At 40.4% G+C, this 18,342-nt stretch overlaps 1 protein-coding gene across 1 annotated transcript in view; it reads left to right on the forward strand.

The window, feature by feature from the left end:
• The window catches only part of WIF1 (Wnt inhibitory factor 1), an 88,993-nt gene that overhangs the window by 34,305 nt on the left and 36,346 nt on the right, over window positions 1–18,342 (forward strand). The window contains exon 3 of the mRNA XM_075205333.1: window positions 13,895–14,003. Coding sequence (XP_075061434.1) covers window positions 13,895–14,003 — 109 coding nt within the window. The remainder of the gene's footprint in view (window positions 1–13,894; window positions 14,004–18,342) is intronic.

The raw sequence follows: 18,342 nt of genomic DNA on the forward strand, positions 1-18,342 counted from the left end.
AAACGGTGACAATTCAGAAAATGCAATCCCCTGAGGACAAAATCGGTCTTCAGTGATTCCTGGTAATGACAAACTACCTGTTGAATTTACTTCACCACTACAGTGAGGCAATTGCACCACTAAGACAGCTCATACACCAAGATACAGAATAGTGTTGGCAGGATACCTCACAATACAGATTGGGTGAACTATGCTTCCAAAATAACAGGCTGATAGCCTTCTCCTTCAGAGCACTGACTGAGACTAAATCACGATGTGCATAGATGGAGAAAGAACTTTTAGCATTAGTATTTGCCTGTCACAAGTTCCATAAATTTATATATGGGCCACCTGCCACTGTTGAGACAGACCATCAGCCACTTATCACCATACTGAGGAAGACTGCATAGTGCTTCTGCCCGCATACACAGAATGATGCTCAAGTTACAGAGATACCATCTGGGTGTCATATACAAGTGTGGCAAATAATTATTTGTGGTTGGTGCCCTCTCCCTGGCCTACTTTCCTCACACTGAGTTCCCACATGTTGAATATGAATGTCTGTACAATTACTACATGCCCTGGTCTGTCACTGCTGAACAGGGCTATCTACTTTTTGTGGACTCTTATTCTGAGTTGTTTGAGATCGACTTCCTACCCAATCTCACCAATGCCACTGTTATTGCCAAACTCAAGTGACACTTTGCTACATATGGCATCCCACGGCCACTCATTATGTAAAATGCCATGCAATTCATAAGTAGAGAGTTGAAAGACTTTGCAATTATCCTCAATCCTGTCCTCAATCCAATGGGTTAGCAGAAAGAGCTGTTCGCTAAGAAAAGCACCTGCTGGAAAAAGGCACACTTGATATATTTGTAGCACTGATTAACTTAAGAAACACACCACTGCATGGTTACCATCACCTGCCTAGTGGTTATTGTCGTGCCGCCACCAGGACTTTCATCCCTGTTACTTTCATTCCTTGCTGTTGCAACAATTGCAACAGCAAGTACAAACACAAGTACTAACAGTACTTACTTCACAGCGGCTGTCCAACAAAAGAAGTTATGACTGAGCAGCACATCGTCTCACACATCTTATTCCAGGTAAAGCTGTATGAATGCAAACTCTTTGTGGATATGATAGAACTGCCACCGTCCTCCAAGAATCTGCTTGTCTCAACAGGTGCATAGTAAAGCTGAGGGTGGCACCTATGAGTGTAACCATCGTCACCTGCTGAGTGTGGTTGACCTAGAACTCATTCACACTTTACAGGAGTCAAGATCTGATGGACCCATGACCATACCTTCAAAATAAAATCTATCACTTGACCTGCCTGAATGCTCAGGTGGGCTTTTGGGAAATCAACCAGTGACACTGGACTTTGTTTAGTGGTAATTTTTCCATGGCCTTTACTCCCATTAGCTTGCCACCCCATCCCACTACACTGTTACTTTATGCCTAACCTATTATCTACATCTTGAAGGGAAGGATATAAATGTATGACCCCGTCAGGAAGTGAGGTCATGGCCTATGCATGCTGGGAAGTTGCTGCTCTCAGTTCTGCATTCTAGTTATGTATGTCATGTTGAGTAAATACGTTTTGCTTAGCTTAAAGTCTGCAAAATGTGTACTGTACAAGCTCACTAAAAAAGCATATGCCAACGTCCGTATGCAACTTTAGTACTTGCCCCTACTTAGACTTGGAGAGGTAGGACAGGGAGACAAGGGTAGTGCAAAAGCAGACCAAATACAATAAGGTTATGTTTGCATAATTGTGAATAGAGACAAACCCGCAGGAAGACAAGTCTACTCCTCTTAGGGCTGGTGCAAATACACACTGATGATGATGGCGGTCACCTGCACTAGCTAATTCCATCTTACTAGCTGAATGCAAATTTGATATACTTATATAATCAATGTTCATTAATAAAATGGATAAATGAACATCATTGTATCAACGAAGTTAAATGCAGCTAGACCCCATGTTGGATCAGTTGCTTTAGAGAGAATTTAATCAAAAGGGTCTGTGTTTTTTTAAAAAATTTTTTTACAGTATTTTTTAAGTGGTTCTATAGGTCCTTGTTCTGGCAACATGAGTATGTTGTCACTTGTTGTTCTAGAAGTGCCTGCATACCCAAGCAGTTTATGGCTGCCAAGGCTTGCTGGAACCAGTAGTGCCACATACAAATATGCTTTTTTATACACTTTGTAACTCAAATTATCCAACACCAACTCGCTTTCTCATTACTGCAAATTATGCTCTTTTGTTGCAAATATCAACTCAATCCATGAATATCCAGTCTCATGCATTCTCTACCTTAATATCCATCCTCCCCATTTTAAAGTAGTAACTCATTTATTCTGCCAGAATTTTTTACTGGAATATTTACATCATCATGGACTTAAAATGTTATTTTAGACCAGGAACATGGTTGTCCAAAATTACATTCACACATCTTCAAGATCTTTTCCATCCTTCCCTTGGCACATCTATGGGATAAGTAAAAAACAACCGATACTGCCATCTCTTTTACCTTTGGCTCACAGAATGGCACAAATCGTTTTGCCATATACTTCATAGATTACTTTCTTCTCATCAAGCCCCCTAATTCTACCATTTGCAGAGTCAAATTGCTCAGTTCCCCTAATCATAGATTACTATGATTCTAATACATAGATTCTAAAAGTGGGAATATCAATATCAATTTATCCATGTGACTAGAATTCTTGTACATTACTATTGAAACCATGAAAGTCAGTTTGATATGTAACATTTGTAACCGTTCACAAATGCAGTCTGAGGACTTTAAAATGCTATAAACATCGCTTGGTGCAAATCTTTAAATACCTGAAACACATACACAGACAGTTGTAAGAAATGCACTCTAGTTAAAAAATATTTTTGCACAAAATGCACATTGACATTTACACAATAATCAACTGGAGAAAGGGAAGTATGATTAAGTTAGTTTCTGAGAAAATACCAATGAGAGAAGACGAGGATGAGGTGCGAGAACTGAGTAACTTTGCACCTGGGCAAAACAATGTTGCATTGGAGGGGGAGGTAAATTTAAAATGTGAGGATAGATTTAGTTGGGGTAGAGCATGTCCTAGATTAATTTTAAATTTCAGTGTAAAAATAAAGCTATCACGTATTTGTGTACTAGATGAAACATCAGCCAGTATTTAACTTATGTGCAAAATAATAATCTAATTTACACCCCTTGCATTGTAACATGGTTTGTCCCGGAGAACATTTACTCCATTTTTTGCCTTACTTTCCTTAATGACTCAGGCCCTTAGGGCCTTGGTAGCATTTGCTTAATAGCAGTATTGCAGGAAACACTGGTATTCTTTTTAAAAATTAGATTCTCAGATGAACCATTTCTAGGTTCTTGGTTGTATTAACAGATAATAAGCTTACTTTTTGGAGTAATTTCCCACATTTCTCATTTTTAATTATTCTGTGGCATAAACTTATTTGATCATTTATTTTTTCTTGTATCTGGAGATCATTTTCACCCTAATTACAGGAAACGACAGTTATGAAAGCACATACTTATTCTATATGTCCTACATACTGGCAGTGGTCAAAGTGGGCAAGTATTTGGTTGTATGCCATACTACCACATCTACTTCTGCCTTCATGGTAAAACTATAAAATTACTTTCTAAATTTACACTTTGGGGTATATTTACTAAACTGTGGGTTTGAAAAAGTGGAGATGTTACCTATAGCAACCAATCAGATTCTAGCTGTCATTTTGCACAATGCACTTAATAAATAAAAGCCAGAATCTGATTGGTTGCTATAGGCAACATCTCCACTTTTCCAAACCCGCAGTTTAGTAAATCTAGTCCATTGACTTCTTACTGATATATGGTGCCAATCATTGAGCAGAAAGAGAAGTTCAGCTTAGTTTCTGAAAGCTAAAAGGCATTGAGGGAATATATACATTGGTACCATTTCATAGGTTCTAATTGTCTAGTACATGATCCTTCCACCCGACAACCAGCAATGATGAGGAAGGCTGTAACACGCGCCCAATCTTTCCCATTTGACTCCTAATTCAGGATTTCTCTTGTGTTCCTACTGAGCTGCTAGTTAGGAGAGTGGATTTATTCCAAACAAAAAAATGTGTTGTTCTCATTTAACTCTATAATGTGTCACCATTAAATCTGCAGAAACACAACAGAATCCGTGTAGTTTTTACACTATCTACAGTAACTGGGAGCCTATTTATTTTATCATAAACCTGTAACAGAGTAGCTAGAGTATTCAAAGTTTTATGTTGCCCATTAATTAAATAGAACAATATATTTAGAAAGCTATTTCTAAACGTAATGATGTTCCACAACTGTTGTCTAGTTATTAAATGTGAAATGTGATTACATAGCAGAAAAATGCTTGTTTTAATGAAAAGTCGCAGTGAACACTAAGCGTGGAGACATAATTAGTAGGAGCACAAATGCAACTATATCTCTTCTCTCATTCCTAAATTTTTAGTGGATTGTTGGATCGCATACAAATGTTAGGTTAGCAACATCTTGTGGTTTACCAATTCTGTAATCAGTAAAATAAAATGATGTTATTGAACTAGATAGAGCAGTATTATGTCATTTATCTCCAAAAGAGCAGCCGGATGAAGTAAATACCTCCCCAGCTTCTAATTACATTGCGCTCCATTTAGTATGCAACCAGAAAAGATTCTTATGATGTGCTGTAACTGCTTTAAAGGCACACTAACCATAAAATAGAAATTGGCAGATATAACAGAGCTATTAATAACACAAATATTTATGTCAGGGTTTGAGGATCTTTGCAAAATGGAAGGTAGTTCAGATAAAGTTGTGATATTTTCCCATACGTTTAACTGCTGCTTTGTAATATCACTTACCTATATTTGTGCAATTTCCCTTGGCTTTAAGGAGATGTACAAAAATTTGTATCTGCCGATAGAGACCAGGGGGTAAATGTATCATGCTGAGAGTATTCCGGCAGGTTTGAAAAGTGGAGATGTTGCCTATAGCAACCAATCAGATTTTAGCTATCATTTTGTCGAATGTACTTAATAAATGATAGCTAGAATCTGATTGGTTTTTGAAACCCGCCGGAAAACTCTCAGCTTGATACATTTACCCCCAGGGGGTATATTCGCTAAACTGCGGGTTTGAAAAAGTGGAGATATTGCCCATAGCAACCAATCAGATTCTAGTTACCATGTATTTAGTACATTTTACAAAATGACTGCCTGAATCTGATTGGTTGATATGGGCAACATCTACACTTTTTCAAACCCGCAGTTTGGTAAATAAACCCAGGGGGTAAATATATTAATCAGTGGCTATCAATCTATAACTGATGATTTTTGGTGATTTGGCAGTTTTATTAAAGGCAAAGCCCAGTGGGTTTAGCCTTTAATATAATTGCTGTTTTAAATACCGGCCCACAGGAGTACAGAATACCAGAACATAGAAAGGAGCTCAAGCACATAGCTAACATAGTTAGCATAGTGACCTGTTCCTGAGTGGAACAACAGGTGTACTAGTGTAATAGCTCAAACCATCACCAAGGGGTAAATGTATCAAATAGCGATTTTTGCAAATCGCCGATATCCGGCGGCTTTGCATGGTAAATTTAAAGCAGCAATGGCTTTAAAGGCAAGTTTTTCCTTTAAAACCATTGCCGATTTAAATTTAACATGCAAAGTCGTAGGATATTGGCGATTTGTAAAAATCGCTATTTGAAAAATTTACCCCCATGTGTCTTTAATTAAGAGCAGGTTGAAGACTTTTCTCACCGGCAGCCACTCTAGTGGTAATTGCATATAGATCCAAAGTGGATCCTGAGAATTTCTATCTCGTGCTGAATGAACACAGAGTGCTTTATATATAAACTATCCCCAGTTGACATCTTGGGAACAGGAATCATTAGTGTGCCAGTGAAGGAGAGAGGGGGGGTGAAACTGCAGCAGTCCCTGGCATGAGGCCTATATTATTCTGCTGATTTGTATCTGAAATTATCTTCTAAGATATTTGACATTTTATTTGTATTTGACTTGCAGCTGAAGGCAAGTTATTCCCTGTTATCACTTATAGTTAAAAAGAGTCTGGCTTTAGGATTTTTGAATCGACTTAAAACATAAATCAAAGATCCACATCCTAGAAACATATAGGGCCTGATGCATTAGGGCACGTAATTGCTGATTTGTGCCGTAGTTTGCGTAAAACGCACTGCACATGCCCAGAAACTAACCATTCAACAGAGAACGCAGAATGTCCAATTAATCTTCGACTGCAAAGGACTCGTAATACAGCCTACAATTTCAGGTGGCGGAACAGGAAGGGGAATGGGAGTATGCACATAATTAGTAAGGGCATGCAAAGCCTGAGCACACACAGCAGTGTCCAAGTTTTGGGCATATTAAAGGTACGTGTTTTTATTAGGGTGTGCACCGGCCACTTTTCGGGTTTTGGGTTTTGGGTTCTGATTAGCTTGAGGTTTTGGGTTCTGATTGGTTTTGCCAAAACACCCCACTAAAGGTTTTGGTTCTGATTTTGGGTTTTGGGTTCTGATTTTATTTAAAAAAAGCATAAAAAGTGCTAAAAACCAATATTTTTATTTTTTTTCACTCCTACACTATTATTAACCTCAATAACATTCATTTCCACTAATTTCCAGTCTATTCTGAACACCTCACACCTCACAATATTGATTTTAGTCCAAAAGGTTACACCGAGGTAGCTGGATGTCTAAGCTAAGCGACACAAGTGGGCGGCACAAACACGTGGCCCATCTAGGAGTGGCACTGCAGTGGCAGGCAGGATGGCAGTTTGCAAGAGTTTGCTAGAGGTGCAAGATGGAATTGTCGTTGGGCCCTCCCACCCACCCTGATGTTGAAATAGGACATTCGCACTTTAACAAACCAATCATTTCAGCGACAGGGCCTACAAAACTGTGGCTGAAGTGATTGGTTTGTTTGGACCCCCACAAAACGAGCTGGCAAAGAAAAAAAAGAGGTGCCAGATGGAATTGTCCTTGGGCCCTCCCACTCACCCCTATGTTGTTGAAATAGGACATGCACACTTTAACAAACCAATCATTTCAGCGACAGGGCCTACCAAACTACTGTGGCTGAAATGATTGGTTTGTTTGGGCCCCCACACAAAAAAAGCTATTCATCTCTCCCTGTACAAACTAAACTGGCTCTACTGAGGCAAGATGTCGTCCTCATCCTCATCCTCTGATTCCTCGCCCCCTTCAGTGTGTACTTCCTCATCCTTACACATTATCAATTCGTCCCCGCTGGACTCCACAATCACAGGTCCCTCTGTATTCTCTGGAGGCCAGTGCTGGTCTTGATTGAAGAATTGATAATTCATTTTTATGAACATCATCTTTTCAACGTTTTGCGGAAGCAAACTCCTTCGCCGCTCACTGACCAGGTTCCCCGCTGCACTAAAAACTATTTCGGAATACACATAGAGCCAGTTTGTACAGGGGCTTCCAAACTGCTTTTTTTTCCTGCCAGTAAGAATAAGAACTGTCTGACATGTCTACTTGGATGGTGTCAGCAAAGTAATCCTCCACCATTTTTTCAATGGTGACAGCATCCAATGCAGCGACAGTAGACATGTCTGCAATGGTTGGCAGGTCCTTCAGTCCGGACCAGATGTTCTCAGCATCCCCGCCAGCGGGTCGTTTATGAAATCTCAGCTGTTTCCTCGCAGCCACAGGTGTGGAAGAAAATGAAGGAGGAGCTGTTGGCATGTCACGGTCCTCTTCAGAGGACAATCTCCTGACCAGCAGGTCTTTGCACCACTGTAGGCTTGTGTCCGCCGGAAACAGAGACACAACATACGCTTTAAACCGAGGATCGAGCACGGTGGCCAGAATGTATTCCTCTGACTTTAAAAGAGTGACCACCCTCGGATCCTGGCAAAGCGTACGAAGGGCTTCAGCCACAAGAGCTACATGCTTTGTGGAATCGCAATGCTTTAACAGCTCCTCCCTCACTTTCTCCAGCTGCTTCTGCAACAGCCTGATCAGGGGAATCACCTGACTAAAGCTGGCAGTGTCGGAACTGACTTCTCGTGTGGCAAGTTCAAACGGCTGGAGAACCTTGCACAACATGGAAATCAGTCTCCACTGCGCTTGACTCAGGAGCGTCCCCACTCCTTTGCCTATGTCGTAGGTGGCTGTGTAGGCTTGAATGGCCTTTTGCTGCTCCTCCATCCTCTGCAGCATATAGAGGGTGGAGTTCCAGCGCGTCACAACCTCTTGTTTGAGGTGATGGCAGGGCAGGTTCAGGCTTTTTTGATGTTGTTCGAGTCTGCGGTAGGCAGTGGCAGAATGCCGAAAGTGTCCAACAATTTTGCGGGCCACCGCTAGCATATCCTGCACACCCCTGTCACTCTTCAGGTAATGCTGCACCACCAAATTTATTGTGTGGGCAAAACATGGCACGTGCTGGAAATTGCCCATATGTAATGCCCGCACAATGTTACTGGCGTTGTCCGACACCACAAATCCCCAGGAGAGCGTAAGTGGGGTAAGCCACTGCGAGATTATTTCCCTCAGTTTCTCTAAGAGGTTGTCAGCGTTGTGCCTCTTATTAAAACCGGTGATACACAACGTTGCCTGCCTTGGAACGAGCAGGCGTTTTGGAGATGCTGCTACTGATGCTGCTGTTGCTGCGGAAGGCGATGCATCTACCCAGTGGGCTGTCACAGTCATATAGTCCATAGTTTGCCCTGAACCACTTGTCCACATGTCCGTGGTTAAGTGGACAGTGGGTACAACCGCATATTTCAGAGCACTGAGGACACTTTTTCATACTTCTCTGTACATCCCGGGTATCGCCTGCCTAGTGAAGTGGAATCTCGACGGGATTTGGTACCGGGGACACAATACCTCCATCAACCGTCTAAATCCCACTCCACTGATGGCGGACACCGGACGCACGTCTAACACCAACATAGCTGTTACGGCCGCAGTTATCCGCTTTGCCAAAGGATGACTACTGTCGTACTTGTTGCTCATGGCAAACAACTGTTGTACGGTAAACTGTTTAGTGAAAGACGTAGCGTTCTTATGACTTCACCTCTGGGAAAATGACCGACTACCAGCAGCAACAGTAGTAGGCGTACCGCTGCAGGATCCTCCGGAAGAATCCCGGTTTGAAGAGGACTCAGTCATGCCGGTGACATGGCCTGCAGGACTATCTCTGATCGAGATTGTGGAGGAAATTGACGAGGAGGGTATTGCTGGTGTGGATACAACAGGACCAAGGGATTTAGGTGTCCCTGGACTGCTGACGGTCCTAGCCACAGGTCCTGAACTAAACACTGAATTATGAAGGTTCTTCAGGTGACCTATAAGGGAGGATGTCCCTAGGTGGCCAAGATCCTTACCCCTGCTTATTTGAGCTTTACATAAGGTACATATGGCCATACATTTGTTGTCCGGATTGGGATAGAAATAATTCCAGACCGAAGAAGTGGATTTTTTGGTCTTCTGCCTAGGCATGACGATGGGCTTTTTCATCCCATGGACAACAACTGTTTCCCCCCCTGGTGCCTCATTTAAGATAACCACATCAGCATCCTCCTTGTCAAGATCCTCCTCAGCGCCAGCTACATCAATATCCTCCTCCAGGTGTACAACATTGACACCTTCATTAGCCAAATCTGTAACTGGACTGTGGGTGATCCTTCCAGCATATGCAGAGGGCGTGCTGCAAATGGTGGAAGGAGCCACCTCTTCCCGTACAGTGAACAGTGAACGTAGTTTAATATTGCAGTACTAATATTTCTGGACTGCAGGAACAGTGAACGTATTTATATATTGCAGTACTAATATTTCTAGACTGCAGGAACAGTGAACGTAGTTTAATATTGCATTACTAATATTTCTGGACTGCAGTAACAGTGAACGTATTTATATATTGCAGTACTAACATTTCTGGACTGCAGGAACAGTGAACGTAGTTAAATATTGCAGTAATAATATTTCTGGACTGCAGGAACAGTGAACGTATTTATATATTGCAGTAGAATTTTTTTTATACTTTTTTTTATAATTTGTTGTAATTTTTTTTTTATTATTTTTGTATAATTTTTTTATAATTTTTTTTATCATTTTTTAATAACAATGGACTTAGCAGGACAGAGCACAGGACACAGCACCACTGGACTCAGCAGGACAGAGCACAGGACACAGCACCACTGGACTCAGCAGGACAGAGCACTGGACAAAGCACCACTGGACTCAGCAGGACAGAGCACAGGACAAAGCACCACTGGACTCAGCAGGACAGAGTGACAGGACAAAGCACCACTGGACTCAGCAGGACAGAGAGACAGGACACAGCACCACTAAAAACCCCAACCTCCCTCTTCCCTGATCTTAGCCCGACTGAAGATGGCGGCGGCTAACGGGGAATTTATACAATCCGAGTCTCGCGAGATCCGACGGCGGGATTTGGAGTCTCATCCTCGCTTTCACTGTTTCTCCCCCCTGGAAGTACCCGAACAGTGCTCGGATCGCCCTCGGATCCGCACTGTTCGGGTGGGCTCGGATTTCGATAATCCGAGCCCGCTCATCTCTGGTTTTTATGTCGTATCACTTTGATGTAAGAGCCAATTACTAATGACGGTCGCGTATGCAAGTGCATGCAATCAGGAGCAACTGTAAAAATACAAGTGCAGCACATGCCAACATCCTATTAAATGTATTTTATGGAAGAATTTTTTTTATTTTTTTAATGTTTTGTCATCAAAGACTATATTATTAACAGTTAACATGAATTGATTTTTTTTTTGTCTGCACGTTCTTTTGGGACTTTATATTCCACATATGTATAGGATTTATCCTGCAGTGTCTTGTCTGATAGAGCAGCGTGCATCTAGACCCGTATTCAACAAGACACGTATCTTTACATCCGCTCCTTGTTGAATATGGACATGCGTATGACTGATTTATGTTTTTTATAAAAACGCACAAAACGTTCCTTTTTCCGATCTTTGATGAATCAGGCCCATAGTACGTAAATGGGTGCTAATGACAGCTGAAAGAACCTGGAAACCCACAAGCATTAAACATAATACAGCCACAATAGTAATCTACCTAATTTTATTCCAAGTGAACATATACAAGGAAAACACTCTAATAAAATTGAAACTGAAACTGGATTGCAAATTCAAACCAATTCACAAGGTGCCACCGGTGACATAAAAGGGTATTGATGTCACGTGATTTGGAAACCACATCTTAAAACAATTAAAAACAAATACAAAAATGCTTAATATAAGAGAACACTGTCAGAAAACATATTTAACATATTTATTATGAATTTAAAGAGGAAGAAAACATAGATACAAGTATTAAACATTATCGGAATTTTACAAACAAGTATATTAGCCATATGTCACAAGCAGAAATAGACTAAACCAAACTATCAAAATGAATCTCATTCTAAGGGGGGAATTACATTTTTTTTTTTTTGGTAACTGTAACAAATTGTATCTATTATATTGTAGTAAAAATATGATAGAGAGGGGAACATATAAACAATTAATACATTTAAATGCACTGAATGGCTTATTCTTGGTAGTAGGCAAGGCTTATATAAATGAGGTGGTATGCTGTAGTTCTGGTCAATTGAAGGAAAAGTTGAGATTTGAACCAATAATGGCAGATTATGGTCCTGATTTAGAATTGGATGTGGTTTCAATGCATTCACAGTAAACTGCAGCCACATTTATGGTATCCATAACATTATCATCTCTATCTCAACAGAAAAAAAAATACAGAGAAACAATAGAATCAGTAAAAATCAATAGAAGAGAATATAGAGAAAGCAACTACATAAGAAGACACAACTAGAATAAAGGAATCATTAAAAGAGTATGAGGAGATAGGAGGTAGAGAGGGCTGAACTTGTGAGAGTTAAAATTAAGAGGATTGGGATAGTAAACAGAGATGACAGCGGTTGAGTGAAAGGGGCTGGTGGAGTGTAAGGAGGTTATTGTCTTAGCAAGGGGCCGGGTAGGCAAGGTGAGTTTTGAGGGAGTGTTTGAAACATTCGAGGTCAGGGTTGAGTCTGATTGGGCAGGGCAGGGAGGTAGTAGCGCGGACAAAGTCTTGAAGGCGGGAGTGTGAGGCAGTGATAGGTGATAAAGATAGGCGAAGGTCATTGACAAAGGTCATTAGGAGAGAAAAATTAGTCATGACGCTGCTTTCAGCACAGATTTCGGGGAAGGCAGACATTCGTCAGTCAAGCCAGAAAGGAGAAGATTGCAATAATCATGCTGGGAGATGATAAGAGCAAGAATGATGGTCTTTGTGGCATGCAGGGAGAGGAAACAGCAAATCTTGGCTATGTTGCAAATATGGAGACAACAGGAATGAACAAAGGACTGGATGTGGGGAGTGATATTGATTGCTGAGTTCATGATGACCCCCAAGCAGCGGGCGCAGGGAACAGGGGAGAGGTGGAGTTGATGGTGGAAAATAGGAAAAGTGTGTTTTTGAACTGGGAGGAGATAAGGGCTTTGCAGGAGGACTGTTTGGCAAGAGAGAGGGCAGCATAAAGCATAATCGAATGACAGGATGAATTTGAAATGGATAAAGTCTGCTTTGGAGTGGGACTTTCTCCAGAGGAATGGGAGCACCTCTGATGGTAGCGACTCAGCTTCGAGTGACAGAGTAGGGGCTTAGAATGATGCAGGTAAAATGTGGTGGCCGGAGTGGCTTCATTTTGGGCTGCAGAGATGGTGGAATTGTAAATGGAGACTGCTGAGTTAGGGGAAGATAGAAAGGACATGGGTGAGAGGAATGGCTCAAGAGTGGCTGAGAAGCGGGAGGGGTCAAGATCACACAGGTTGCGTCGTGTCAGCAGGCTTTTCGGTGCAGGAGTGAGAGTTGGAGGTAGGGAGAGATGGAAGGTTGATTTTGGTTGTGTTCTGAAAGTGGGAATGATAACTTGTTCTTATGGACCCCTATGCCAGGAGAGATGGATCAGGGGCATGAAAGTGCTAGTTACTTACAGTAAGGGAGTGTACACTTAATGGTATCATGACCACTGGCAATGCATCCTACTCTAAATAAATACGGTTTTACTTCTATTAGCTATCTATTATACAGTATTTATATGGCTCTATATTGGGTGAGTATTTGTTTAAGAAGATACAATTTACAAGACTAATTTAGTTAGTTTAGTTATTTTGACAAGAGCAGTCCAAGTACTTAATGCCCGACTTAGCTTGCTGGGGTTTGTTGATCCACACAATTGCTTAATGCTTTTACAACTTTTAACCATTGCCCTGGAAATCACAGCCCACATTGCAAATTAGAGACCTAGTGCTATTCAATATGGGCTGGATTGCTCTGGGGGCGCACACATTATTTTGTCGACTGATTCCACTATGGAATTTGGCCTGACCTGGCGCACATTAGGACAGAGGAACCCCACTCTACGGGTCTCTTGTCCCTACACATTAATGGTAACCAGCATTGGTGTTGGTTACTCTGTTGGTGGGTGGGTGCTTATTTAAAAATGACTGGGCATTCTTTACTCTGGCTATATCATTATATGCTTAAGGTGTACCTTGTTAGGGCTGTATACTAATACTATATTTTGAATGATCTTAACATATGTTCTACTCATAATACACACAGCAGGCTGCAATTTTGCAGCCTTCAATTTACAGGTATGTAACAATGCTGTGTATTGTATATGAGGCCTATGTGGTTATTTGTAAAATGGAATGCCAGTACTGTACCCATTAAATTGATATCAGTAGATAATTGCAAAATATCAAATCTATGTCGCTGATACTTACAAGGCCAGTAATGTCAGTAATATACATAATACCCTGTTATAGTACTTGGATGTTTTGTGTTGCAGGCAGAATTCTTTTATGAGTTCCTGTCTCTTCGTTCTCTGGATAAAGGAATCATGGCTGATCCAACCGTAAACATACCATTATTGGGAACTGTTCCACACAAGGCTTCAGGTTGGTAGCATTAATGTTTTTAAGTGTGTTTTGCCAGGAGTATAATTGACCTACTATTCTTGCCTCTCTGCCCTTATGTACTCAAGAATTGACACCCCTTTTAGGATGATATCATTCTGTATCAGGGTCACTTCTTATAAATCAATTGTTTAAGACAACATATTAAAATCCAGGACATGTATTCCTTAATGACATATTCCATATTTTGGGGCCCTGGACATAACAGGTTTTTTTTTTTGGTTTTTTTTTCTCAAAAGGTTTTTATTAAGTTTTTAGTAAAAGAATATGTAACAAACATAGCTGTTACCACAGAGTACAGTGCATAATGTAGATCCAATAAATCAAACAGAACTGCCATAAACAATCAAAAAACAATAACACAGGAAACATTCAAATACACATAAGACAAAGACTTCAAAGGGGAGGGGGAGGGAAACAGACAGGGGGGCAGGAGTCGGAGACTGGCCATATTGACCCCAATGAACCATAAAGGCACATTTTGAGAACGGGACATCTACCCTCCAGAGGGGTATACAGCATGGGAGATTTAGGTTGCAGACACAGGTCTATACTTTGAAAAGAATTCGTACCATATGAACCATTTAACCAGGGGGGAGGAAGCCCTTGAGGAATAGTTAAAGCCTATGGTTTCCATCTCATAGCTGTGTTGTACTTTGCTGATGATTTTGGTAAGAGATTTTTTTATTTTTTTTTGATAGAGAACACAGCATGCCACTTTTATATCTAATGAAATGTAATTTTAGAACTAAAATAATTGTATTTTAAGGAAATGCTGAGCTTGCAACAGTAATCTATTTCATATCACATTAAGGGCTTTGTTTACCGATAGTTATTAGGTAATGTATTAAATGTTCAAACTTAGTTTTTTGGTGGGACATCCCCATTGGGCTGAACTTAACAGAAAATTGGATGGAGTTTTACATAAATTTGGCCATTTGAAGGCAGAATTTGGGCTGAATGGGGACAGGGCTTCTCAATGTTGGGTTATGATTTTGGGTTATTTTGGAATTCCATTGTCCATTTTGCATTAAAATGGTGTACTCCCACTCAGATGTTATGTTGGTGCACGTTCTAATGCTTTGCTGACACGCCTCATATCGGTCCCCTAAAATGCCACTCCTAATTTCACCTCAAATATCTCTCTTAAAGTAAATATTAGGACTCCAATTGTTTCAGAAGTTATGATGATGAGACAGAAGCATTTAAAGATTATTGCATTAGAGCAGTGTTTTGTTTATTTTTGATGGGGAGACACATATATATTTTAAAATTACATGACCAATGTCATATGATAGACAATATGACGATTTATTAGGGGCTGGGGCCATAGAAAAGAAATAATATAATCAGACTTCACTAGTAAGAACTCCACATCGTTTATTTTTAATTCATCAATGGTCAGGTCTTTTTGTGCAAATTAGTCAGCTCAGCAGCTTTATTTTTTCAAAATAATTTCAGGTAAAAAAATATTATTATATTTTATTATTTTTTATACTACATTTAATACACAAATACTAATAATTTTATACCAAAAATGTTTACTAATATGTACTCTTACATCAACATCCAAATTCTAGATGTAAAAGTCCAAATATTAAAGTTAGGCTTCATATAGCTTTAGGTGGAAATAAGTGTCCATATTTCTAATTAAACTTGCAATAAAGAGATTATACATGGTGCTAAGTGAGGATCCTGTTATAAATAGAGATGATATAAAGAAGGAGCATGGTATTTTGTATAAGAATCTTGGGCAAAATTTGTAAATATTACAAATCACTTTGCCTGCACTTGATCAGAATAAGTCATAACGATCTAGTAATGTGGCCAAGAAAATTACTACAGCAACAAGGGACTCCTGGTGGAAGAGGGACCCAGGAGGGTTGGGGCCATGTATCAAGTCTTGTTGTCTTCCCCTCATCTGGGAAACCTATTGTGTTTTGCTCGCTATTCAGGTTGCATAGTGTCCAGTTGTCTGGTATACAGTTGTATCTTACATTAGCACAGTCTGGTGCTAATGTATGGTCCTCTTGCAGTGTCAGATCACATGTTAGACGACCTAGGCCCCCACCTAAGGAGGTGATACGCTTTACTCCAACCTGCTTTTATAAATTAAACTAAGGTCTGGAATAGGAAAAGGGGTGGGGTAGGGAGACTGTAGGCAACGCAGGTTTCTGGTCTGGTTGGCCATGGATAATCTAGGTTTACCCTGGCCTTTCCATTGCTTTGCTATGCTTTTGCGGGACCAGCCATCAATATACTGCAGTGCGGATCAGTGATCCATTCCTCCTCTTCCTTTCCTTCCCCGCTCTATCATGTCCTCTCCTCCCCTCATTCCCTCTACATCCCTCCCCTCCGTTCTGCACACATGGCTGATCCAGAGAGTATAAAACAATTGGTAAGTGTCTTTGGTTGGTGTATTAATGTTATGGGAGAGCTGGTGTGTTCAGTGGTGGCAGTTTAATGTCGGGTTCATTATCGGAAAAATGTATTACATTTTATGCTGTTAATATGATATTGTGACTGGTTGGGGAGATAAGCCTAATTATTATATGTGAATGCTATTAATTTAATATCAGAACTTGTTCGGGGAAATAGGTCTATTTATTAAATGTTAATTATATTAGTTTAATGTTGGGGCTGGTTGGTGGGAAGTTAGACTATTTATTAAACATAAATGCTATTAATATAATGTGATGGCATATTGGGAAGAAGGAAACCTAATTATTAAACGTTGATTCTATTGACCTAAGGTCTGCACTGGTTGGGGGTAGAGGGTTAGCTTGTTGCTTGGGTTAACAGGAGGTGAACAATACCAACGCCTTTTCCAAACAGGTACCCAGCATTCCAGGATCTGGCCGAGCAGGAACAGAGCTTAAGATATTAGCAGCAGCTGCAGCAGATTGTCAAAGCTGCAAGAACAGGTAGGAGAGAGCAGAACAGTCTGCCAACTGTTCAATTGTTTGTGATTGTCAAGACTTCTGTCCCAAGTACAAGGAAGGAGTAGGAAGGTATGTCCCACTTAATGCAGAAGTGTCTGATTGCAGTCAGTCCCCAGTACTGCAGGATCAACAGTCAGCGTTGCCTATGCGTAGAGGTAGGTAGACCATTTTTAATAACATTTTAGCAATTTGTAGTCAGATTGAGAAAATAGTATAATGCAACCTATTGCCCTCCAGCCCTTGTTAAACAACAACCCCCAGCATGCAAAGCAGAGCAGCGGTCAGTGGGTCCTACACACACATGTTACTGGTGCATCTGGGAAGTAATTTATTGTAGGGTTTCCTATTTATATTAATTTTAGAATGTTTTATAATTATTTCAGAGAGAGGGAGATACATTTATAAATGCATTTAGGTGACTGGCAGTAGCATTTAAGTTATGGTGTAATTTAGGTATTCATTTGGAAAGTTTAGCTATAGAGCATGCATTTATTTGTGGAAATTTATATTACTTTGAGGGATTACATAGTAATGTATATATTTTACATTAACTGCAACAGGTTCGTTTTTAGATTTGCAATTGTATTAATCTGTTTTTTTTTTCATGTAGTGAAACAGGTTTTTGTTCTTGTAATGGTGTGTAGCTTGCTACTGCATGCATGCTAGACCAGCACGGTGGCTTAGTAATTAGCACTTCTGCCTTACAGCACTGGGGTCATGAGTTCGATCCTGACCATGGCCTTATCTTTGTGTAGTTTGTATGTTCTCCCTGTGTTTGCGTGGGTTCCCTCCAGGTGCTCCAGTTTCCTCCCACACTCCAAAACATACTGGTAGGTTAATTGGCTGCTATCAAATTGACCCTAGTCTGTCTGTGTGTGTGTGTGTTAGGGAATTTACACTGTAAGCTCCAATGAGGCAGAGACTGATGTGAGTGAGTTCTCTGTACAGCGCTGCAGAATTAGTGGCGATATATAAATAGCTAATGATGATGATGCTGCACTAGGTCATTATCAAAATGTCCCTTTTTGGGCATTTTTGGGCATCCAGAATGTTGGGAGGTATGAATAACTACAATAAAAGCCTTGTTCTGCAAGATGCAAGTTGTAGGATCTACAAAATTGTACTAAAGTCCATTCTTTATTTTTAGCAGTTGTATACCACCATTAACTACCATACCATAGTTTGCGCACATGTTCTAGCACACAGTTCATCTTGCCACCATGGTAAGCCCTCCTGTTCTTCTCACTACATGACTACAATAATTGGTTGGACTTTGACTTGATCATACAAAACTCCAGCAGCAGGATTACTTTTCATGAAGAATATTTTTCCACTGTAGATGACCTGGAATTACTTCAGTATGAGTTAATATAACAGCA

Source organism: Mixophyes fleayi, chromosome 4 (assembly GCF_038048845.1).
Source record: "Mixophyes fleayi isolate aMixFle1 chromosome 4, aMixFle1.hap1, whole genome shotgun sequence".
In the NCBI taxonomy this organism is placed as follows: domain Eukaryota; kingdom Metazoa; phylum Chordata; class Amphibia; order Anura; family Limnodynastidae; genus Mixophyes; species Mixophyes fleayi.